Raw genomic sequence first — 26,353 nt, 5'->3', positions numbered from 1 at the left:
AGGGGATCCTCTGGCCCAGGAGAAGACAGGATGTGGCTCTCCAGCTCTGTCTGAACTCTTGGAACTCTTCTCTGCCCACAGCACTTGCCAGCCCTGCACAGGGGCAGAGCCAGGATTGGGGGGGGGGGCAGAACCTCAGTTTGCTATGTATTTTTATCATTTTTTTTTATTTGGGTGTGTGTATGTGTCCCTCCGTGCCCCCTCCCCCAGGTACACCCATGGCCCTGCATCACACCTGCCTTGAGTATCTTTGGTGTAATTGAACCGCTGGCATGTGGCCCTTGGAAGGTTGTCCAGAAGGGAATGTGGCCCTTGGCGCAAAAAGGTTTATCACCCCTGCCTCAAAGTACGGGCTGTTTGGCCTGCATATTCTCTCCTTTCACTTTGTTAGGTTTGTAGGATCCAATCTTTAGATGTTGATTAGACAGATTCAGTGGCCTGGTGCAAGGGTGGAGAATTGTTTTCAGCTCAGCTGCTGCATACCAGTGGTGGGTGGGAGCAGAGGAAAAGGTAGGTGGATCAACAGATGCAATTTTTACCTTTAGTGCAGGCTACATTTCAGGTGTGCAAAAACCAGGTATTTCTACCTGCACTGCACCCCACACAGCTCCATCACCTGTCCGAGCATGCAAAGGACATGAGCAAGTCTCAAAGATGCCATCAAGTCAGCAAAGCACTTGAGCAGACAGCACAGGGCAGGGCCCAGGGAGAGTCCAGAGGGCCACGGAGAAGACTGGAGGGCCACATCTGGCCCCTGGGCCTGAGGCCCAGTACCTTATTTTAGCTGGATAACGAAATGGAACTTTCATGTTCATAGGCAGTCTACCCCTGACTGCAGTTGCGGCGGTAGCAAACAACCTGGGGAAGTCTTGGTCCCCCGCTTGGGTTAGGTGCACTTTTTGTCTAACCCTGAAGGGCTCTTCTAGTGCCAGAGCTTAGCTTTGTAAGGAGGGAGCCACTCAAGGGGCCAAATTTTGACACCTCTGCTTCTAACAGTGAACCAGCATCTTGAACCCACATGCAAAGGCCAACACCTCTGATGCCACAGTAGTGCTTTGTGTCCTCACTTGGGCTGCCTCATCCTGACTGTTCACTTTCGAGAAGCTTCTGCCTCTTTTCCATTCCACCCTCCTCTTCTTCACTTTTATTGGAAAGAAGCAGAGCTCCGGTTAATTGCCTCCTACTCTCCACTGCAATTCCAAATCAACATGATGCTCTGAGCCAATAAATCCATCTCCCTGGTTGTCATGTGCTCTTTTTCCTTGTGAGCAGTAAATGCTACCAGCTGGCTCTCATCACCGGGAAAATTGCAAGCGATAAACAAAGGTTGACCCCATCAGTGGTTTTCATTCTTGTACAAGGGAAGAAGGTGGGGGAAGGGGCTGATCAGCTGTTTAATATCCTGTAATGACAGGCTGCTCCACAACACAGCCTATCCCCCAGCTGTCCTTAAAAAAAAAGTATGATGGAGATAACAAACACATTTCCATCCTCAAAGAGTGAGGGGGCATTGTCATTTTAGTAGTTAGTTTCTGAAACAGAGAGCCAGATGGGCGGGGTATGTATAAATAAATAAATAAATAAATAAATACATAAATACATAAATAAATAAATATTATTATTATTAGTTGGGTGAATGAGAAGGCACTGGAGGTGGCTGGCCAGGGTTAATCTGCAAATTGGGTACGGAGAGAACATTAGACATAGGATGGAAGAGCCTCTGGGTTTCCAGGGTTCCATATGTCATTGTGAAGTACATCTACCTGCAGTACAAAAAAGGCATTTAACCCTCAAACTCAAGGATGTGGGTAAGCCCTATGGGAAAGGGCCACAGCTCAGTGTTAAGATATCTGCTTTGCACTCAGAATGTCACAGGTTCCATTCCTGGTATCTCCTGGTAGGGTGGGAATGTCCCCTGTCTGATGCCCTGGAGAGCTGCAAGAATCCTTGCAGATGATAAACTGCTAGACATGCTAGTGGTCTGACCTGGTATAAGGCAGCTTCATATAGAATCATTGAATCATAGAATTGTAGATTGGAAGTGACCACAATTGCCACCTAGTTCAACCCCCTGCAATGCAGGAATCTTTTGCCCAACACGGGGCTCGAACCCTTAACCTTGAGATTAAGAGTCTCATGCTCTAATGACTCAGCTACCCCAGCATTTCTCCACATGTTGGTGCTCTGAATCGCATCATCCCAGACCATTTGACATGCTGGCTGTGGCTGATGGAAAACCCAACAACTTCTAGAGGGCTACAGATCTTCCCCATCCCTGCTGTATTCTCCCTTGGTTCTTGAAGGTCTTAGTTATTTCCTCCCTGGTGGGGTTGTGACACAAAATGCCAGCAGCAGAAACACACACATAGCTAACCTGGATCAAAGCTCCATTTCTCCCAGGTCCACCCTGAGCCAGCCCAGGTAAGGCCCTAGCTGGCTGGCGCCTTCCTTCCTGGAGTCCTCATGGTCCCTGGTGTGAGGGTATGTGCCCTTGGACTACATCGTGGAAGCCAGCACCATGCAGTCCATGGGCATATACACTTGCCCCAAGGTTTATTTCATCACGGCTTCCCTGGACCAGCGCTGGAAGATGCTTTATTTGTTCTCAAGGGACAGGACTTGACCCCAGCCCACCGCATCAGAGGAGACAAAATGCTCTTTGTTTTTTCCTTTCCCTCCATAGGGGTACATTGGACTGCCAGGATTATTTGGGCTGCCCGGTGCTGACGGCGAGCGAGTGAGTTTTTGCCTTCTTTGTGCCAAAACTGCTATCTGTCTTGTCTTTCTTATGTTGTCCATGCCGCTGCGTGTCTTGGTGGCTGCCTTGATCTTTTCTCTTCTTTGGCAGATGCACATGTTGCCTTGCCTGCCAGGCCAAGACATTTTTCTGCATGAAGCACAACATGCTTGTGCCCCAGAAGTCAAGGTCCATCGTACCCCAAAACAGCCACAATCTTGTGGCATTTGAAAATCCCATAAATGCCTCTTCCTTTCTCTGGCATTTTATAATACTAATTTAACCTATTTTATTTTATTTCATTCTGTGTTTTATGCTTTTAAAGTATAATAAGTCACTTAGAGGCCTTTTATGTAGCAAGTGCTAATTAATTAATAATGGTCACATTAATTTATATTTTATTATTTTATTATGATTACTATTTATTGTTGCAATTACTCAATTAATTTATTATGGGTGGTAGTCAACTAACTTTTATTCAGAGCAAACCAAATAGAATTAATAGATCTAACTTACTCATAGTCATTAATTTCCGTGGGTGTACTCTGAGTAAAAGTTGAATACTACCCTATTGATTTATTATTAAGTGTATTTTTTATGTTTCTAAAGTTTTGTAAGTAGCTTAGAGTCTTTTTACATAGCAAGCCACTTATAAATTGAATAAATAATAATAGATAATAATTATTTATTATATGATTTATTATAATATTATTATAGATCTGATTTATTATCAAACAGTTTTATTAATTTATTTCCAATTTATTATTGAATAAACAACCCTTTCATGTCATTCAGAATCAGCTGACTGAGACTGTTGTCTCTCTCAGCCTGGTATCTTCTACTGTCGGCCTCCCCTAGCATTTCATCCAATGTTTTCTCCGCTATAAAGAAAGTAAGAGCCAATTATAAACTGCTCTGTGATCCCCGAATGAAGAGCAATATAAAAATTTAGTGAATAATAATAATAATAATAATAATAATAATAATAATAATAATGGCAACCAAACCAGAGCCAGGAAATGTTACTCCTTGGAACCTTATTTCCTATTGTTCACTGAAATGCACACAGTGTGTGTGTGTGTGTGTGTGTGTGTGTGTGTGTGTTGGAGGTGGGGAGATTTTATTTTAATTTATTGATGAGGAATAAATTTAATAATGGTGGCTTCTATTTCCATCCTATAAACACCACAGATCATTGGTGAGAAACATCCAGCACAGTTGGGAACTCCTCACTGTGGCCAAATTCTGCCCAAAGTAGGATGTGCTGCCAGCACTGATCACCTGATCAGCACTGGTGCTAAGTCCCATTGGGATTGGCTGCACTATGGAGTTCCCCATCAAAAACTTCCTAGTGCAGCCAATCCCTTGCTTGTGATGGAGTTTTCTTTGCAGCCCAGTTTGAATACAAGCTGGACTGCAAAGGGAATCCCCCCCAAAGAATCAGTAACACATTTGGGGTGCACTCCTAAGTATTTTCCCCCCTGATTGTTGGTTTGACAGCTTCATAGTGTGTGAGTGGGACAGCAGGGGAAGGGGTCTGCCAGGAGGAATGGTCCATACCTTGCCATGTTTTGCCACCCCACCCTGAATTTTGCCCCCACCCCTAATATTCAGTGGGGAAGTTCGCCCTCCCTTGCCTCACACCTACCCCATTTGAAAGTGAAGGAGACAGATGCTGTGTGGAACATGGAAATGTTATGGTTACCATGTATAAACATGGTGCGGTGTGTCACTTCTTTTCAAAACGTGGTGAGCCAGTCCAGCCGTGTGTTGGGGCCACCAGATTTCTTCCCTTCCATCACCCCTCCTGGCTTATTTTTCCAAAGAAGGCTCTCCTTTCCCACCCTGGCCTTCTGTGTTCAACCCTTCTTCAAAGGAGCAGAAAGGGTCTGTACCTGGGCTAGCCCACCTTTGAGGCAAGGTAAGGCCATTGCCTCATAGCAGCAGGTTCTGGATAACTAGGGAAGGCAGCCAGTCCAGCTTGTTGCTCCTCCACTGCACACCCACTGTTTGTGAGTGCACTGCTGTTGCCAGGTGTGCAGCAGCAGCAGAGGAGGTGGTGGGCTGGGGAGCAGCATTTTCTGGTTTGCCTCTAGTGGCAAAATGCTCAGGGCCAACCTTCATAGCTGTCAACCGTCCCTTATTTGGCGGGAAAGTCCCTTATCCCAGCGCCGTGTCCCGCTGCTGTCCCTTATTGATGATGTCCCTTAAATTTCCCAGGTTTCAAAGGAAGCAGCTCCTCTCCCTCCCTCCCTGCCAGCCAGGGAGGAGGGAGGCTCCAACTGTGCTGCTTGGCTGCGTTGCTCACCCAATAAGAAGTCTAAGAACGACTGGGGGGTGGAGCTTGCATGCCTTGTGCTGATCAAATCGGCCGCATTGCCTGGGGACTCGCCTTTGCTCAGTGCTTCCCAACGGAGAGGTGACGGTGGTTTTCCTTGCTGCATCCCCTTTGCCGGGTTGCTGCGCTGTGGGAACCACCGCTTGAGGCTTCGTTTGGCTTCTGGCTGGGCTTTCTGCCTTTGGCTCAGAGGGGCTCAGAAGTTGACCATACCTGTGCCCAGAAAATCCCTTATTTAGGCTGCTGATCCCTTATTTTCAAGGCTGCTGGATCCTTATTTTCTAATCTGTAAGTTGACAGCTATTCAGTATATAGATTTCCTATCTGCCTTTCATCGTGAGGTCCAGGGCAAAATGCAATATTAAAGTTAGTCAAAGCAAATTGCAGTTAAGAGATTTGGACACACACACACACACACACACATGTGCCAGTGGTTCTCAGACTTTTTACTCTGGGCCACTTTCAGAATAAAAATTTGCTTGCACCATACCAAATTTTTTATTGATAAGAAATACATTGGAAAACAAAAAGAAACAACTCCTAGCAGTGCTTGATTTATAGGTAAAGGTAAAGACTTTATTTATAAGACAGACCACAACTGCTTTATGATACGATCCCATGACAGCCAGAAAGTATAAACAAGGCAGCTAGATAAGAACGTGAATCATTCCCAAAATAGAATATTGTTTGCCCTTGAATCTTCCTGCCACACTTGCCATTGTCTCCTGCCACACCCTTTGAGAACGACTGATTTATCAGGTCTCAAAGGCCAGTGTAAAAATGAGTGCCGTCAGCATACGACAAAAACTATATTGTACAAGGGAAATGCCACAATCCAGATGCACCTGTGTGAGGAGGGAATTCCACATCTTAGGGATGCCACAGAGAAGGCCTTCTCCTGGGCCTTCCCCACCTGCAAGTTTCCAAGGGCAGTGGAACTAACAAGAGGGTCCCCACTGTCTTAACACCTGAGGTGGGGGCGGGGGCTGTAGGGAAGGAGGTGGTTAATGCCTGGTCCAAGGCTCAAGGCCAGACAGGGATTTTGAACCTGGGTCTCGCCCGTCCTAGAATTAATAGCTCTTCCCCTTCAGCACTGTGCCCATATTCCCAAATGAAGCCCTTTCCTTCCTGCACCCCATCCATTTCGTTGGCAAAACCTAGAGGACTCTATTGAGAAGGCAGATTCTGGAAAAGTGTGTGTGTGCCGTCTGCATGGATGAGGGGGAATTTGGAGCCGCTGATCTAATGCTTCTGTGTGTCACCAAATAGGAAACATAAACAGAGTTTCTTGAGCAAGTCTTGGCTTCAGCTTTCGTTTGGTTCCAGACCGGTAGCTTAATTATTCCTTCTGCTAAGCTATGCCTCAGTTTCCTTGCCCTGGGTGTGTGTGTGTCTTTCCTCAGCCTAAGTGATGATCCTCTTCCTCCACATTTGCTTGCTTTTGCAGCTGACAGTCAGCGGCTGACAATTTGGCCCATAATAATCCTGCAGTTGTTTCTGTGTGTGTTTTTTTAAAAAAATTATATAAAAAAATCCCCTTTCTCTGTTGATTTGGACTTTGTGTCTCCTTCTGACTTCCACCAGATGTTAATACTTTTTCTCCCCACCCCCTTTGCTTGTTTTCTAGGGAATCCCCGGAGTTCCTGGGAAGAGGGGCAAGATGGGTAGGCCGGTAAAGTTTTTCTTCGTCTACTATGCAGACTTTGTTTTAAACAGTTTAAAAATGGGAGTGGGGCGGTGGAGGTGGGAATCTCAGACAGAATGTGTTTTTTTTCAGGGAGGGAACAGTTGGTTGTGTGTCATGTTGCTTAATGGGGCTGGGAATGTTGAAGTCTTGTTTGGTTTTATAAAGGACATGTCCATATTTTCCAAATGGGGCTCTGCTGCACCAAACCTCATTCTGCCCTGAGTCAACCCCCACCTACAACCAGCCCAGGGGGTTATGCATCCTCTCTGTTTCTTCCTCCTTCTTAGCCTGCGTTGCTCCTTATAGAGGAGGATGGGAACAAAACTATGATTAAGCTTCCTACATGTTTTCAGCCCCATTCCCCAGTCTCAAGAGCAGCAGAAGGTGCTGGAGGCAAAACCAGAGCTCTATATTCAGCAGAAGGAATTGAATTTAGCTTGAATTAAAGATCTTATTTCAGCAAGATCCATGGCCTGTTTTTCGATCCCCAGCTTTCCGTGGGGTCGATTATATTCTTGGTCCTGTATATTCTTGTTGTTGGGTGAACAAGTTCAGAAAGTTTTGTTTTATTTTCTTTATGTTCTGTGAGTTTGATTTAAAATAGTTTGATGAACAGTTTGATATCCTAAATCACTTTGAGGCAGGTTTTTTTTTTGGGGGGGAGGGGGTAGAAGGGATGGATAACTGCCCAAGATGATGATTATGATGGAGCTACATAGAAATAATTGGGAGCACAGCTAGAGCATAGTCCTGAATTTTTTTTGCAGAGTGGCATGTGTCATATGCCATATGATCAGAGCTTTTCCCCCAGCCAAAATTCACTGGAACTCAGTTCCGGCACCTCTCAGGTGGGTGCCATTGCCATTCTAAGAGAACGAGGGAGGTGTTCATAGTGAGTTCCAGCTCTTTTTTTCCCCCTAGAAAAACAGCACTGCATATAATTGACAGGTGGGAATTTGAGAAATTCTACAGAATCCCACTGTCTCAGTGCATTTTTTCTTCCTTTTTTAATTTAACCCCCCCCCCAACCACTGGTTGTGTTGTCCACCCATAACCTTTCCTGTCTCTGTTTCCACATAGCCCAATTTTTAAAAAATGGGTTTCCAGCTCCATAAAGTGTCTTCCTCTATAAAACCCTTGGATAGTGAACAATGCATCCTTTGCCCCTCTCTGCTTACTTCCTCCCTCCTTGCCCTGTTTTGCAACCCTGCCCTGTTGCACAAAAAGGTGCTTCTTTGTAAGAGCACAACCGCAGGTGTCCACATGCTTAATCATCTATAGCAGAGGTGGGGAACCTCAGACCTGGGGGACAAATGTGACCTCCAAGCACCTCTATGTGTCCCTTGTGATTATCCACAGCCCCACCCCGTCTCCCCAGGCCAAACTCCCCACTGGTCACGCTTTGTACTGTCACTAAGTACTTTTGCCTAGCTGGAATATGTGCTTAAAATGTGGTATTGCCTCTTGCCTATCTGGATGGATTTCTGAGCAGGGTGTGGAAACAAAACTGTGGTAAGAGGTGAAGTTAGCATTTGCTGCCCCGCCCCCTTTTTTCCTCTGGCTCTGCCCACCACTAGCATGTGGCCCCTGGAAGGTTTCCCAGAAGTGAATGGGGCCCTCAGGCTGATAAAGGGTTACCTACCTCTGTTCAATGAAAAAGAAAGGATTCACAGGGTTGGGGGGTGGGGTGGGAAAGGAAAATAACAGCATCTGCCAAAGTTAATGACAACTGGTTACATCAGAGGCGAACACAACTGTAAAAGAAAAGAAAAGAAAGATTGGAGAAAATATCTGACTCAAGAGTAACTAAACAAGGCAACGGTTGTTAGGTAAGGGGGTCTGGTCAGAGTTTTTACATACAGTGTGCCTGCACACTCAATCTGTTCCAGCTGTTGTTTTGACTTGTGCAATCTTCCATTGAAAAACGCCATCTCCACCCCCCACTTTTTAACAGCATTTGTTTTTATTTTCATAAATGGAGTTGTATTTTCCCTCTGGGGAATGGTGGGATTCCTTTTGCAAATATATATTCAGGCTGAAGTCAGGGTTTTCATTCTTCTTTTTCTTCTTCTTCTTCTCCTCCTTCTCCTCCTCCATTAATAAAACCACCCACAATTACTATCTAAAGCCATAACATGGAATTAAAGTAATCCGTGACAAATAATTTAAATTGATCTTAAATTTGCTTGACCTTGCATATTTTCAACAGAAAAGCCTGCTATGAAAATGCAGTCATGCATTTTGGATTGTGTGTGCTAATTGTCCCTCCTGGATCAAGCTTAGCAGGAAACACCCCCATCCCCCAATGTAGCAGAATATAGCAGAAGCTAGAATCTCTTAGCACTGATTGGTCAGTACCTATGCCAATCATGAATGCCATCTTCCTCCTTCTTGAATTTGTAATTGGACCATAAAACAAACTAACAAAATCCCAGTGGAAAAACAACAACCAAGTGGATAACTGTGCCAGGTGTTTGGTGGGTGGTAGAGAAAGAAGATGGGAGAAGTAATAAAACCAAAGATTTTGAGGAATGGTCATAGCTCAGTGATAGAGCATCTGCTTTCACACAGAAAGATCCTAGGCTCAGTCTTTGGCATCTCCAGTTAGATGGCTCTAAAAAGGATTAAACAAATACACTTAAGACAAGGCTACCAGCGACTGCCAACCATGATGGCAGGCTATGTTCTTCATTGTTGGAGGCAATATGCCTCTGAATACCAGTTGCCTAGAACTGCAGATGGGGAGAGGTATTACTGTGCTCAGGTTCTGCTTGCAGGTTTCCCATTGGGGCATCTGCTTGGCCAGTGAGGGAACAAGATGCTGGACTAAGTGGGCCTTTGGCCTGATCCAGCAGCCAGGCTCTCCTGTTCTTAAACTGGGCACCGAGTCAAATCTCCTGTTACCTCGCCTCTGTGTTTCATCTGCAGCAGGATACATCACTGTCCTCAGTGCAACTCCTTCTAGGGATGATTTCTTCCATGTCAGCTTATCAGCGTTTTCTCCCTGTGACGGATCTCTTGAAACATCTCTCTCTTTCTCTGGAGCAATGTATACACAAGCAGAGGGAAGGATCTAAAGCCAGATGTTTATACATCCCTGCTCTTGATTGCTGTAAAATCTCAATAGATGGAGCAGCGGGCTCTTTGTTTGCTCTATTGTACAATTGGGCCTCCTGGAATGATGTAAGAATGTAAAAAGATTAAAATAGACGTGCTGGACGTGAGTCAGAGGTTGAAACTTTTCCAGGGCAGTTCAGCTCAGTGGGGACATGAGAGGAACATGATGACTCGGTCTTGGAAACAGGACTTTGATGAGGCTTCCCTCGCCCCCACCCCCCTGTCTCCTCCTCTGCTCTTTCCCAGTGCATCAGAACTGCAGCAGATAGGAGGAATGTGTGGGCAAAGCAATAATTCCTGGGTGAGGGCAGAAGCAGTATGTGAATGAGAATCCTGTTTATCCTGCTCTTCGATGTGCAGTGGGAAATCCTGGGTGATTTTTAGCAGTTTTTTCTGAGATGCCTCTGGATTCTTAGAGTGTCATTGTAAAAAACCACCACCATCCCATTGTCATCAACAACTGGAGACAAGTCATTAAAAAAAATCATGTTCAAAAAAGAAGTGGGGAGATGCAACAGCCAACATAGGCAGCGCTCAATCCTTTGGCAGAAACATTGAAGGCCCCAAGATGACAAGCACATTAGATGACTTCTCCCATACTTCTGTCTCTACCAGCTGTAACTCATAGAATCACAGAATTGTGGGGGTTTGAAGAGACCCTGAGGGTCATCTAGCCCAACCTCCTGCAATTCAGGAATCTCAGCTAAAGCATGCCTGACAGATGGCCCTCCAACTTTTGCTTAAAACCTCCAAGGAAGGAGAGCCCACCCCCTTCTGAGGGAGTCTGTTCCACTTTCTAACTCAGTGGTAGCGAATCTCCCTTGTAGGCAGGAGGTCCCATGTTCAGGCCCTGGTGTCTCCAGGGTAGACCTGGGAACAGCTCCTGCCTATAATCTTGGGGTTCTGTTAGCAGTATTGTCAGTGTAGGCAATTTGTGCTAGATGGACCAGTGGCATGACAGAACAAGGAAGATTCCAGTGTTCCTCCTGCCACACTTGTGACCATTATAGTTGTGTGGGATTTATGAGACTTAGGATTCTCCGTAGGGTGACCATGTTTCCTCAATTTAGTCTTCTATTTGAAAGTGTACTTTTACTTGAAGGGATGTCTGGTCCAAGCCCAGTTTAAAGACAAACAGCTCCAATAAGTATTAGGGGCTTTTCAGTTTAAAGAAATGGTGAATAAGAAGAAACATGATATATATCTTTAAAATTATGCAATCTGTGGAGAAAGTGTATGGGGAAAGGTTTTCTGGCCTGTCTTTGTCACAATCCACACGGTTTCTGTTCTCTTCTGTTCTCCAATATGAAGGAGACATCAAAGCAAATGTAAACACACCCTGCTTCCACCATTAATTGTGTTTCATTTGCAGATTAAAACAATAGCAATGTGGACGGATCCCAATTTTATTCCTTTGACTGATTTCTTTTCCTGACCACATATGAGCACAGGAAGTGCAGCAATTTCTTCATCCTTTTCCATCAGCATTCTCTGACAATCCCTCCTCGTGTGTCATTTCCTATATGTGTTGGAAAACCCCTTCCCAACCCTGTGCCAGTTCCATAGGGATTTCTCTAAACAACAGGACTGTGCACCAGCAGCCCTTAGCTGGGGGTAATAGGAGCAATCATGAGCTTGCTAAGTTATATCATGCATATAATAATGGAACACACCTGTGGCCATATAAACAAATAATTACAAAGATGAATTGGGAGGAAATGGTCCTGAAATGTTCATGTCTTTAGCTTGGGGAAAACAAAAACTGTAGCAACAAACAGAACCAATCTCCTGTCATTTCTTTTCAACTTCTGAAAAGTTTTTTTTTGGGGGGGGGGAGCTTTGTTTATACCATATTTTTTGCTCTATAACTCACTTTTTCCCTCCTAAAAAGTAAGGGGAAATGTGTGTGCGTCTTATGGAGCAAATGCAGGCTGCGCAGCTGTCCCAGAAGCCAGAACAGCAGGAGGGATCGCTGCGCAGCGATCCCTCTTGCTGTTCTGGCTTCTGGGATTCAGAATTTTTTTTTCTTGTTTTCCTCCTCCAAAAACTAGGTGCGTCTTGTGGTCTGGTGCATCTTATAGAGCGAAAAATACGGTACTTTAAGCAGTTCAAGCCTCTTCTAGCCTAGCTGCAGGGAATCTTTTTTTAGCCCCCAGGGCCACATTCCGTTAGTAGGAATCTTCTGAGAGCTGCATTTCAGTGGGGAGAGAGGCAAAGGTGGGTGGGGCAATCGATGTGAACCTTAAGTGTGTACACTAGGCTGCATTCAAAAATTATTGCATATGAAAGTCAGAGGCTTCTTCTGCACAGCTACCCGGACATCTCCCTATCCAGGCATGCAGGAGGCATTATCAGTCAAGAATACATTCCAGCCAGGCAAAAGTCCTTAAGGAAGGATTTCACAGGGTGAGTCCTGAGGAGTTTTGTTGGAGAATTCTGATGGAAATAGGAGCAGGTATTGCTAACCTCTACTTATTTATCCCATGTTCAGGATGGAAATTAATCCATTGAATACAACCAGTATTCACTGTTGTTGTTGCTTTCGGTCAACAAGTGACATGTTGTTGATCATGTTTCCCCCATGTTTGCACTGTGCTTCCTTTGCAGTGAATGCGGTGGAATAATGTAATGGTGATGTAACTGATGCAATTAATTCATTTCCGGTCAAATGAATAAATGCAAATTAATAGCATTTAAATTGATTAATTACATGTTATGGAGTTTTGACACACTGGACAGCAAGATGGATAAGGTAGTTTTTGGCAGAATATGAACTGCAGTGAGAGAGAAGCAATGCTGCTTGCGGCAAACACAGGGCAGAACGGAAAACGATGGCTTCTTATACCTCCAGTTCTGAGGGCCACATAGAGAGGGCCTGAGAGGTGTCCCACTGCTGCTTCAGCCCTCTAATGGCTCTGATAATGGAAGCTTTTATTTCGGACAAAGTGAAAAAGCATAACTCTTGCAACTTTCACCTTCAGTTCTATGTACTTTTCAATGGAGAAAAAGGCAGCCACCCTTACTACCTCATGAGCAAGGGGGCAATGAGTGTGGTCACGCTCATTAATTTCAGTGAGCCTACTCTGAGTATGACTAGCATGGATACAGCCCGTAATATAAAAGGAAAATATATGGGGAGGGGAAGCATGTCCTTCGTTATAAATTGTCCTTTCTGACAGGAAGGTTTTTTTTAAGTTTATTTTATTCATTTTTACTTTTATATCCCAGCTTTCCTTCAAGAAGTTTGAGGTAGTGTATGTCGTCCTCCGTCCCCCCCAATTCTCCATTTTAGCCTCACAAGAATCCTGTGAAGCAGGTGAGGCTGAGAAAAGAAAACAAAACTGGCCCAGGTCATCCACTGAGCTTCATGGTTGAGCTGGTATTCGAATTCTGGTCTTCCAGGCCCTGCTCTGACACTCCAACCATTATATGGGAAGTTTTTAACGACTTAGGTTTTAATGTATTTTTAATCTCTGTTGGAAGCCACCCAGAGTGGTTGGGGGAACCCTGGGCAGGGTACAAATAATAAATTATCATCATCATCATCAACATCATCATATCACCACTGGCTTTCTACAGGATTACAAAACTCAATGAGCTTTAAAAAGTGAAAGAAATGTGACGACAGATAATCATATTGAGGTGGGAATGGGGGCTGTGTATTGATCCTGAATGTGGCCACTGTTGGTTTCAGCCCAGGCAAAAACTCCTTTGAGCTTCTGCACTACTTCAAAACTCCTATCTGGCTGTGCCCTATTCCACCCTGACCTCCCCCATCCACTCTGGCAAGGGGAAAGAGGCTTCTTCTACTCAAAGAGCAGCCTGCCAAGAAGGATGCAGCCAACATAAGCTTTAGGGGCTGGTTGTTTATTTTATTCATTCTCCCTCTATCTCCCCCACACTAAATATCTGCATTAAATGAATCCTGAACTTGATTTCTCTCCCTCCCTCCCACTTTGTTAAAAAATTGTTTGATTTGCAAATTATGCGCCCTTGGGGAGCATCTACTGGGCACCAGCTCACCTGGCTGGAGCCAGCTGGCAGGCGCCGCCTTTCTCAGACAAGACCAGAGGGTTGGGTGGCTCGAGGAGCGGCAGGATCGAGCCAAAAGGAAAATAAAAATCCTAGTTTTGGAGAAGGAGCCAAACGGCTGGAAGGATTGCCAGGACTATTTGAGGCTCCTGCCAGCTAACTCTCCTTTACTCTAGCGGAGAAAGGAGTTTTACAGAACCTGAGTAGCTGGGGCTCTGCCGCATAATTGTTTTAGTGGAAGGCGATAGTTCACTTTGTTGTCATTTGTACGGTGGTTTTGCACTGGACACATGGGATCCATGTCACAAATTGTGATCATCCGCTCTCCCCCTTGCTTTCAATGCAAGGCAGACAGTATTTTCCATGGCTTATCTATGGCCATTGTTCTAGGAAGCTCAGGAGGAGTCTTCACAGAGGCAGTCAACCTTTGATTATCACATAGTGGAGAAAATAATAATAATAATAATAATAATAATAATAATAATAATAATATACCCCACCCATCTGGCTGAGTTGCCCTAGCCACTCTGGGCAGCTTCCAACATGTGTAAAAATATAATAAAACATCAAACATTAAAAAATCCCTAATACACGGCTGCCTTCAGATGTCTTCTAAAAGTTGTGTAGTGATTTATCTCCTTGATATCTGATTCGAGGGCATTCCACAGGGCAGGTGCCACTGCTGAGAAGCCCCTCTGCCTGGTTCCCTGCAACGTCACTTATCGCAGTGAGTGAACCACCTTGGTGCTGTTACCTCAGTTTCCGAGCTGAGCAATGGGGGTGAAGCTGCTCATTCAGATATACAGGATCAAGGCCATTATGACTTTAAAGGTCAGCACTCAGCAGCCACTCCCAGTCACCAGTCTAGCTGCCGCATTCTGGATTAGTTGTAGTTTCCAAATCACCCTCAAAGATAGCCCCACATAGAGCACATTGCAGTAGTCCAAGTGGAAGATAACCAGGGCATGCACCACTCTGGTGAGACAGTGCACAGGCAGGTAGGGTCTCAGCTGGCATACCAAGTAGCACCGGTAGACAGCTGCCCTGGACACAGAACTGACCTGCACAGCTGTGAGTCCCCCTTCAGGACCAGGGAGTCCTCCACCCCCACCCACCCCCTGCCCCCTAGAAACAGTACTTTTCTTGTCAGGATTCAGTCCGTTAGGGTTAACCACCATCCATCCTCTAACTGCCTCCAGACCCATAGGACATTCACCACATTCACTGGTTCTGATTTAAAGGAGGTAGTGCTAGGTATCATCCGCATTCGGGTGAACACTCAGCCCCAACCCCCCTGATGATCTCTCCCTGCAGCTTCATATAAATGTTTAAAAGCACATGAGAGAGGACAGAGCCCTGAGGCACTTCACAACTGAGTGCTCAGGGGTCCAAACACTCACCCTGCAACACAGGACACAGCCCAGGAGGAAGAGCAGAACCTCTGCATAACTACTGCCCTCAACTCCCAACCCACCTAAATGGTGCAGGAATATACCATAGTTTATGGTATCAAAAGCCACTGAGAGATCCAGCAGAACCAGGAAACAGCTTTCACCTCTTTCCCTAGCCTGCTGGAAATCATCGACCAGCGCGACCAAAGCAGTTTCAGTCCCAAGATGGGGGCTGAATCCCAATTGGAAGGGATGCAAATGGTCTGCATCCTCCAGATGGAGTTGTTCAGTGACTACCTTGTGCAGGAATGGAATATTTGATACTAGGCAATAACTGGCCATAATGGTTGGTTCCAAATATGTTTGTTAAAAGATGAGTTTAATAACTGCTTTTTTAAGTGGGTCTGGGAAACACAGAGCTCATTGCCCAGCCCTGCTTGGCTTGCTTTTATGAGCTGGGATAGGCAAGGATCAAGGAGACAGGTAGTTTGTTTCATTTGTCTAAGCAGCCTCTCCACATCCTCAGAGGTAACAGGTTGAAACTGATCCCATGGAACCTGACTAGACGGAGCTCTGGCACTTTCCCACCATGGCCGTCCTACCATGGTGGAGTCTATCACTTTCCAAATTTTATCTGCCTTTTTTATTTTTTTGAAAAATCATTACAGGAGATCTTGGATTCCTCACCAGGTACCGATGTTGCAGGTAGTTCTGTTAGACTAAAAAACACCCGAAAGAGTCTCCAGGTGCTGTTTTCCACAGATGTAATAGAGGCAACGAAAAAGCTCCTTTTTGCTGTTGCTATCGCCACTTGGTAGAGTCGACATTGAGCATGTGTTCAGTCCAATTCAGAACAAGTTTTTCACCACTGGCACTCTAGCTGTCTCAGCAATTGGTTCATTGCCCTCAGTTCCAGGAAAAACCATGGGGCCATCTGGGCTCCATGCAACTGAAGGGAGTACTTAGAGCCAAACAGTTGATAGCCCTGGTTAACTCCACATTCCAGCAGGCCAGAAGTGAATCAACTGAAAGGCCATCAACATGGGAGAAGACATTCCTCCCCCTACTCTCTGGAAGCCATTTGGATCCATTAAGCAGTGGGGGACCATTTGAATCAGTCCCACCTCCCTGCAGTTGCACCTGAAGAGCTGCAGAGAAGAGTCTAGTTGCACCAGGAAGTGCACCAGGAAGACCATGGCACTTCTTTTGTTCCACTGGAACTTAGTGTCAGATCACCCACATCCATAGAGGTGAACACCAGGTCTAAGGCATGTACATGGCTATAGGTTGGCGCAAACCTTTTCAGGGACAGCCCCATGGAGGCCATACTTTCCATGAAGTCCCTAGTGGCCCATTGTAAGGTCGTGTCAGCATGGATGTTAAAATTCCGTAGGACTACCAGACTAGGTGTCTTCAGGAGAACATCCACCACAACCTGAAGCAACTTGGGCAGGGAATCCTTGGTGCAGTGGGGAGGTAGATACACCAACAGGAATCTAGTACTGCTCCTATTACCCAACTTCCACTTAGAAAACTGGGTCTTCCCAATAGGATGCCTGGTGCAAGCTAATGATTTCCTAAAAATCACTGTAACGCCCCCCCCCCCGCTCACATGCTCTGGGTTGCTGTGCGTAGGAGAAACCTGCTGGACAAGCAGTGGCAAGAACAGACCCATCTGCCATGTCTAACCAAGTTACACATGCTAGGTCAACTCTTCCATCTATGGTCAAGTCATGGATGGCAGTGGTCTTGTGAATCACTGACCTGGCATTGCACAGCAGCACCTTAAGGTCATGTGGGTCACCCTTGTTGATACCTGTAACCTTCTGGTCAGGACCAGACCTGGAGACAGGTATGCTCTTCAAACAATGACCAAACTTGCCTCATCGGTAATAACATGGTCATTATGACAAGCAACAGGAGTCACCCTTTCCATGATGTGCTGTTTTCATGCACAGTGTACTGGATTAATGTCACCTTTAGCATTTTTTTAACTTGGAGAAAGACTGTTGTATCCAGTGTAGCACTAAATTGAAGTTAATTAGCAGCGTACTTTGCTTGCTCCAGCAGATTCTTGTTGTGCAAAAAAGTTCATGAATGGGTTGCCAGTTAATTTTGTTGCACAATAGATAGCACAGTTCATTGTGCCACAAGTGTCCGCTAGTGCAGCTATTGCGTTGGATTCCTCTGTTGCACAACATTAAGTCCCATCCGCCTGTTATCTCAAGGGAAAGGTGGATACAACTCAGATTCTCTGAAGAAAATTTAAGATTTAACTTTGAATTGAAGCACAGATAACAGGATGGAAATAGTTCCACTCCATTCTGTTCTGGTCAGGCCACACGTTAAGAGTACATTTTTCAGTTATGGGTGCCACATTTTAAGAAGGCAGCTTACAAAGTGTAGCACATTCTGAGATGGGCAGCTGGGATAGATGTTGCAGAATCTTGATGAAAACTGAAAAAGAGGCAGAAAATTGCCGCAGTTCACATGTTCATCTGTGGTCACAAGAAACCAAGTTAATGCGATCTGTATTCGTTTACATCATTGTTTTTAAGTCTGTGAATCCAGTTCTAGTCCTGCTCAGAGTAGACCCATTGAAATTAATAGACATAGCTAACTTTGGTCAATTAATTTCAATGGGCCGACTGAGTAGAAGTTAATTGGATATGACACTTTGTCATTCCCTTTACATTGAAATGAGTGATATCTGCAGACCCTGTTCCATTGGAAGCATTGAGAGTTAGCTCATCATCTGTACTTGCAATTCATGCTGTGCCATTTGCCTGCATGGTTTGATTTCAGACCAGGAGGGGAAAGGAAAATATTTCACCTGATGTCAGATGATTGGTAGGTGGGCAGCTCTGTCTACCCATCCAAATGGCCCCTGGGTGTTGGGGGCTGAAGCATCTGGACTGCCAGCTATAAACACCCCCCAGCCCCTCAGTCTAGGACCAGGTTTGGACTCACTTGGCTCATTGTGCAAACTGATCTGTGCTGCACCTCTTTATTAAATTTTCTGCAAGATGCAGCAAAGGCCACCAACCTGGATCGTTTAGAGAAATTCATGGAAAATAATGCTTTGTGATACATTCACTGACGGAGGCAGTGTACTTCTTAGTACCAGTTTTTGTTGGCTCGGGTCCTGCTTATTGGCTTTCCATTGGGACTTCTGGTTTGCCACTGGGAGAACAGAAAGCAAGACTAGGTGAGCCCCTTTGGCTTGATCCAGCAAGGCTGTTTTTATGTCCCCAATTGCAAAACTAGAGCCAAACATTTGGTCACATTTGATCTGGCAAATCCACAACTGAACCTTCAACTCCCACATGCTCTGACTCCTTTGTCTCATGCTGTTCCTCCTCATAATCCAGATTGGAAGCTGAACATCTCTGCATATTTCTCTCACCTCCTTAGCCCCTTTCTTCTGTAATCCTTCAAAGGACTTCTGCCCACAGCAGAGTAGATACTTTTCAGTCTGCAGGATCTGAATTTCCATGACTTCACTTGTTGTGGAAGAAGTTTCCCTTGGCATGCTGCAATATTCAGCTGTAGAGGACGCTTGTCTCTGGCTACTGGGGAGACAACTGTATCAGTTGGAGTTTTCTAAGAATTGATTACTTACTGACAAATGGACAAATTAGTGGCTGGTTTCGCATTACTTGCAACTAAATTCTGTGAGAGTGTAGTTGATTCTTACATAATGGGTTGTAGGCTTGACTGTGTGTTGATTGATGACTTGCTGCAGAAGTTGTCCAACTGGCCTTAGTCTTAGTTTCTTTTACACATGATTTTTAGATTTTATTTTTACTTACAACTATGGCATATGCATATTTTATGCTGTCTCTTTTTGTGATCACCCATGGTCAATAGAAAATGAATATCAGCTGTGGTTTTATCAGGAGAGAATCCTAATTGCAGTTATAGTTGTTGTTGTTGTTGTTGTTCTTATTTCATATACCACTTACTGCCAAAGTAGACTTCTAATCAGTTATCAGGTATAAGAAGCAGTGACCCAAATATTAAAATATAATCCATGATTATACTATGCAAGAAAACTGTCCTGTTAAAACAAGAATGGAGACGGCTCTGTGCTCCTATATTGCCAACTTCAGCTCTGAATAAAATAAATCTGTTCTAACCCTCTGTCTCAGGGATGGGGAATACCAGGCTTAGGGCTAAATGCTGCTCTTCAGGCCTATCTGTTTGGCCCTTGAGATCCCTCCCAGGCCATACCCCTGTTCTTTCCTGCTCGGCTCCCTTCCTGGGTGCTTTTGCTTGGTGGGAATGTGTCCTTGATCTGTGAAAAAACGCTTGCTTGGATGGAGGTCTGAGAGAGAGAAGGAGAGAGAGGAAACCCCAGTTCTTTTTTGTAACCATGCCCATTCCTCCACCTACTTAATGCCACTCGTATGTGGCCCCTGGAAGCTTGCCCATGAATTCCCTTAACATTACAGCCTTAAAATGCACCCTGATTGAAAAAGTATGCACAAGGTCTAAATTTCAGTAGTGTGTGTGTGTGTGTGTGTGAGAGAGAGAGAGAGAGAGAGAGAGAGCTAGAACAGGATGTTGTATGGAGTTGTATATGAAGTGCGGATCTTTTCATTTACACTAATTTAAAGTTCTTCCTTCCTCTTTTAGCAATGAAAATGGTCATTATAGATCCATATTTTCCCTTTTATTTTCACAGATTAGAGATGATGTTTCTTCCCTGATTTTCCCTTTCCCTTTAAAAAGTCAGCTCTCTCTCTGTGTGCGTGTTTGTGTGTGTGAATAGGTATTAGTGTGTGCAGATGCCAACAAGCTGCTTGTGATCATCTCTCCCCTCAATGCCTTGGCCAATGCCACCTTGGAGCTCAGTTGGGAAGCTGCATAGTTTTCCTGTTGCTCAGAAGCAAAATACAAAAGAACGGACGTGAGATGTCTTCTCGCTAGTATGGGTCCCACTCAGCAGGAGAAGAGCAAACAATACTGAATTGAAATGTTCGGAATGTTAGTGCTGTTTCTTATAATTTTTACAGGAAGGCCAGCCATAAATAGAGTAAATAAACAAGCAATTATGCCTTGATCTCTAGAGGGCCACTGCCAGTCTGTGTAGAAAATACTGAGCTATGTGGACCCAGCGGTCTCACTTGGTATTCCTGTGCCTGTATGTAGAGGACTCTTTTCTGCAAGCTGGCCCAAGACATTTTGGCACCTGAAGTGAACCACAAAATGGTGCCCCTGCACCAGGGAAGGTGGGGTGAATGAAGATCTACATTGGGAACAAGGGAGAGAATCAAACCAGCCTTATTCGCTCTACACGGGGCTTTCCTTGAAGCTGTCCCAGAAACTCCAGCAGGTGCAGAATGCTGCAGCGAGGCTTCTCACGGGGTCTCTGCCATGGGAGCATATCCACCCAGTGCTTTTCCAGCTGCACTGGCTCCCGGTGGAGTACAGGGTCAGATTTAAGGTGCTGCTTTTGACCTTTAAAGCCCTTCACGGCCTAGGACCCTCGTACCTACAGGACCGCCTCTCCCGGTATGCCCCATGGAGAGCCTCAAGGTCCATAAATAGCAACACCCTAGAGGTCCCGGGCCCTAAGGAAGTTAGATTAGCTTCAACCAGAGCCAGGGCCTTGGCTGGGAAGGGTGGGGTATAAATAAAAATTATTATTATTATTATTATTATTATTATTATTATTATTATTATTATACAATGGTTGAAGTGGGAATAAAAGGCCATTGTGGCGGTTGGGGGAGGGGAAGGCATTATGCTGGGTGGGTGTAGACCCCAGGAGACACCAGAGGGAAGCCTCTGCCATTTTCTCCCTAGGGGTGGGAGGAGACCAGCAGTGCCTCCTATTGCCAAAAGGCCACTGTGAGGGCAGCCTGGGTGGGGGCTGCTGAGGGTTCAATAGACAATGCATTTGTTGGAGGCTGGATCTGTTGCCTCTGGGAATCCTGCTGCCTGAGGTGGTCACCTCACCTTGCCTCATGGCTGGGCTGGTTATAATAAAACTTTTAAACTATGGATCACTATGACTACTCTACCCATGAAAAATAGGATGTGTCCAGGAAAAAGAGGACATATGGCAACCCTATAACATTCTGTGCTAGCTTCTGTCTTCCAGTAGATAAGCTTAAACAATTCTTGATGGCCATGAGTCAGTCTTTTAAAGTAAAGGCATAGAAGCATTTAATTAAGGTTGTTGAGCTGTCAAGAAACCAGGTGCTCAGGATGGCTAGATGTTAACTGTGCTCAGAACTGTCAGATGCAGATGCTTCACTTTCAATCACAGCTGTCAACTTTTCCCTTTCTTGCGAGGAATCCTATTCGGAATAAGGGAATTTCCCTTTAAAAAAGGGAAACGTTGACAGCTATGCTTTCAGTCCAACTACAGAGTGGGGTGGGGAGGTGTTCAAAAGTAATGTTTTAGTCCATTTTTATCAGAAACAGCTGTGGGATCTAGTTAAGTTGTTAGCCATAGGCAAAGTTGGTGTTGCCATTTTGGATTTTAATTAATTGATGTCAGAATGTTTACATCGCTCCGCACTTAAGACCAAAGTGGTGTACAAAAATATAATATAAAACATAATACACAATCGCAAAACAACGTTAAAAACATGAAGGGCTGTATCCAGTGTTAGTCATACTCAAGAGTAGATGCACCAAAATGGGTGAACTCAACTAGCACAAGTCCATTCATTTCAGTGGGTAGCAGGTGCACCATTTAGGAGAGGGCCGCGCCCCCCCAAAAAATTGCCAAGGAAGGGTCTGGGCCTCCTCAAAAATCCCCAGCGGTCATGTGCGCAGACCGCAGGGTGTGCTGCCATCATGTGCGCACACTGCAAGGCGTGTGCATGACACGTCAGCATGCCCTGGAGTGTGCCACATGGCGCAAGCATGGCACAGGGTGTGCTGATGTCATGTGTGCAAGCGACGTGGTGTGTGTATGTGGTGTGCTGACATCATGCAGCCCTGGCCCCCTCGATCGCGGGGGCAAGGTGGCGTGCTTGGTGAGTCGGACATTTTTTGGATACAACTCCTAACCAATAAGGAGTAAAAGCTGAAGCAGAAATATGAACTAATTTGGGACAACTTTGGGAGATAAGATTGTCTTTTTTTTTTAACATTAATAATTCTGAGGCTTGCCTCACTTTCAAGCTGATGCCACAATGGTGAACTCATGTGCTTCAGTCATGATTAATGACAGTTGCCATACATTAATCCCTTCAATTAACATGTTTCTAATTGTGTTAGGGGAACTCGCTGTTACAGAGCGTTCAGCAAAATAGTTTGTGATGCCAGCTTGCAGGCTTGTCAAATTGAATTTGAAACCGTGGCTCCGTGGCTCCTTGCAACTGAGAAAAAGAGGTGGGAGGTTTAATTGGCTTTTTGGAAGGAATTAAGGCCACTGGCGAAGATGGTATCCCATCTGAGCTTTTAATAAACAAATAGGATACACTTGCCAAGCCCTTTGATGCTATGAATCTCATTACTAAAATCCCAGCTGGTTGGACTGTGAGTATAGATATCACTATTGATAAGAAGAGAGAATGAATTCAGGCCAGCAATTAGATGGCCTATCTGCCTGATAAACATTGCAGATAACATTATATGCCAGGTATCAGATTGATAGATGTGAGGATTGAGCTCTGGCAAATGGTAGCATCTTTGAAGAATAAACGGGATTTAGATCAGGTTTGGTTCTTCTGACAATGGATAATGCATTCAATCTTGCCCATCTCATTAACAAATATGGAAAATGCAAGGAGAAAATTTTATTGTATACAGCCCATGCTGCTTCTTGAAGGTTGTATTTGAGTCTATAGAGGGGGGCAGCTTACATCTGCACATAGAATCCTAGAAGTGTAGAGCCCAGTGTAGAGGGTCCAATTAGTGTCATTTAGTGCAGGGACCTTTTGCCCAACATGGGGTTCAAACCCACAACCCGAAAAATGAGTCTCATGCTCTACCAACTGAGCTATCTCTCTCTCTGGCCTACTGTTAAACGTTCTGTTTGGAACACTTTAATTCACTTTTCAACCAGAAAGCACCCCAGAGTGGTTTGCATATGAGTAATTGAAATGAGACAGTCCAGGCTTGCAATCTAAAAAGGGGGGAAAGATGGGGAGGGAAAGGGGGGGGGGAGCAACCCCAGGCACTAGTTTGGTTTTTTAACAGTTGCTCTGATAATGACCAGCTGGAATGGAATGGCCCTGCTTCGTATCTCTTTTGCTCTTGCAGGTGCATTTTTGACAGAATATCACTTTGTAGAACAGTTGTGTATTTGTTTATTTATATTAAAGTATATTTATCTCAAATACCATGTACCATATTTTGCTTTTAAACTGGTGCAAGGCATCATAGAGCAGAGCAAATGAATACCGGAGGTGGAACCAGAGCCTGTGATAAATTTGTAATTGTGCAATTGAGAGCTTGCAGAGAGATCCTTGGGGTGTTGCAATTCCTGCCCCCCCCTTTTAATCTGTGGATTACTTGAGGAGTTTGCAGTCTCCGTTTTGTGAAGGATTCAAGGCCTAGAGTGGTCAAGCAGGCTCTAAATGGCAGCATTCTTTCCTCAAGACCTGGAGATGCAAAATTCTTCTTTGCTATGCAAACACTGGGTGGGGGAAAATTTCTTTCCATCCTAACTTTCCCTGAAGAAAAATTCCCTTGATGAGCCAAAGCAACAGGTTCCTTTGGTGGCCTGAATGAGGTCTCTTTCACTGGGACACAGGAAGCTGCCTTATACTGAGCCAGACTGTATTGCCTACACAGACAGGCAGCAACTCTCTGTGCTTTCAGACTGCAGTATTTCCAAGTTTGAATCTGGGACCTTCTGCATGCCAAAAAGCTTTATCACTTCTCCTAGAAATTAAGTAAGATTCCAGTCATCTTAGTACTCAACAAAGGACTGAATGAAGCAAGAACAGAGGGAGCTGACTCATACTGAGTTAGACCCTTGCTGCATCTGCCTCAGTATTGTTCAGACTGAATAGCAGTGACTCTCCAGGGTTTCAGGCAGGATTCTTTCCAAGTGATAATGGGAGATGTGAGGGATTGAACCTGGGATCTTCTTCAGGCCAAGCAGATGCCCCACCAGGCAGCTACAGCCCTTTCCCTAACCATGGTTGTTCCCAGACAACCCCAAGCGCCCTCTCCCTTGCTCTCTTTTCAAGGCTTTCTGCGTGGGCCTTACCTGCGACATCACCTTTTGAAGCATCTTTGCATATTGAGACTTGCTTCTTGCTTGAGTCCAGCTGGGCCGCCTCTGTCATCATGAGACCATGCCTGCACTTTTCAAATTCTCGTAATCCTAATGATTATCTGAACCCAATCAGTGGTTGTGAGACAGCTCTCAGAAGAAGCTTGCTTTGTGCCATGAGCCCCATGGCAATGTCATGGAGGAGAGGGCTGGATCCTGAGGTGCTCTGGGTGTTGGGGCTGGGCAGCCATGGGGCAGGATGAGGGAGATGGATTTGGGACACCAAGAAGTGTCTGAGCCCGGGAGGAGGTCAGTCATCTAGGAATGGGAGGAATGGATCCTGGGGAGGGACCCGTTTGTGGCGCCCCATTGTGGCGTCCATCATCCCTGGTCAGATGCCCAGTCTGGGACTGTGCTCACCTGACTCGTCAACAGGAAGACACAAGGGTTGTGCCACTTGTTGGGTCAATATATCTCTGTCTCTTCTGTACCTGCTACACCTTGTGACCTGTGCTTTGCCTGTGAATCGATCTGGTTTACGCATTAATGCCTTATGTGGCTCGGGACCGCAATACCTTAGGAACTGCCTCTCCCCATATGAACTGGCTCAGATCCTATATTGATCATCTGAGGCCTTTCTTTGTGTGCCCCCTCCATGAGAGGTCAGGACGGTGGCAACATGAAAATGGGGCCTTTTCTGTGGTGGCTCCCTGCTTGTGGAATGGTCTCCCCAGGGAGCTTCGCCTGATGCCTTCACTACATATATTTCAGGGCCAGGCAAAAACATGGTTCTTCAACCAGGCCTTCAGCTGTTAACGATCTATGGTCTTTTTAATGACAGGACGGGGGGTGTCACCTTATTTCCTTTTTCTTTTTACTATTATCACATTATACATTTTGTGTGTTATGCTGTAAACTGCCCTGTGGTCTTTTGATAAAGGCTGGCATATAAATTAAAAATAAATATAAGAATAATAATTGGGGGCCTTTGGCAGAAACAGAGCAGGGAGTTTGGGTTTGTGGTCCAGCAGTGAGGGCCAGGACATCTTGGGCCCTCAGGATCGTAACAGCTGCTGGCTCGCCACAAAGCCCCCCCCCCCCCGGCTTGGGAAGTGTCTCAAGTGATTGCTCGCTAACTGTGCCCTATTTCCTGTGGTGTGTTATTACTACTCCACACTGGCCATGTTTACTGCTCTGCATTTCACATTTTTTATCAATGCTTTAATACAGTGGTGCCCCGCAAGACGAATGCCTCGCAAGATGAAAAACTCGCTTGACGAAAGGGTTTTTCGGTTTTGCGTTGCTTCGCTAGACGAATTTCCCTATGGGCTTGCTTCGCAAGATGAAAACGTCTTGCGCTTTTTTTTTTAAAGCCACTTGAAGAGGCGCAGTTGCGACGGACCGTGCTTCACAAGACGAAAAACATCGCAAGACGAAAAGACTCGGGGAACGAATTCTTTTCGTCTTGCGAGGCACCACTGTACTTACGTTCTTAACAGCCTCAAATATGTGGCTTGATAAAAAGGTGTTGGTGGTGGGAATCTCAACTGTTTTTATAGATAAAAGGTAAAGATAATCAGCAATAAATGGTACACGGGAACTTTTCCTTCTCTTGACAGCTTTTTGGACTTGAGCAAAAAGAGGCAGGATTTTAACGTCTCGTATTTACCACCTGCATATCCATTGCATTGTCCTACTTTGTAACCAAAGGGTTTCCCTCCCTCCCTCCCTCTTTCTCTTTCTCTTTCTCTCTCTTACTCCCACCCCTTACTGCTCCTCAGGGCTTTCCTGGTGATCTTGGAGAACGAGGACCTCCGGGCATTGATGGCAACCCAGTAAGTTGGCAAAAGTTTCTCTCCTGGTT

The 26,353-nt window shown here is 45.3% G+C and overlaps 1 protein-coding gene across 8 annotated transcripts in view; it reads left to right on the top strand.

Annotated features, from left to right (window-relative positions):
• COL27A1 (collagen type XXVII alpha 1 chain) overlaps window positions 1-26,353 on the top strand; it is a 252,548-nt gene that overhangs the window by 80,326 nt on the left and 145,869 nt on the right. For 7 of the 8 annotated variants that reach the window (XR_014521564.1, XR_014521565.1, XM_083485690.1 and 4 more), the window contains 3 exons: window positions 2,684-2,737; window positions 6,703-6,747; window positions 26,271-26,324. Coding sequence is in view for 6 of the 8 variants with exons in the window: in XM_083485690.1 (XP_083341816.1) it covers window positions 2,684-2,737; window positions 6,703-6,747; window positions 26,271-26,324 (153 nt within the window). In the remaining 2 variants the exon portion in view is untranslated. The remainder of the gene's footprint in view (window positions 1-2,683; window positions 2,738-6,702; window positions 6,748-26,270; window positions 26,325-26,353) is intronic. The other variant, XM_083485691.1, reaches the window with a different exon arrangement.

Source organism: Podarcis liolepis, assembly GCF_965112155.1.
Source record: "Podarcis liolepis genome assembly, chromosome: Z".
In the NCBI taxonomy this organism is placed as follows: Eukaryota; Metazoa; Chordata; class Lepidosauria; order Squamata; family Lacertidae; genus Podarcis; species Podarcis liolepis.
The sequence above is the reverse complement of the archived record's forward strand: the minus strand, read 5'-3'. Positions and strand labels throughout refer to the sequence as shown.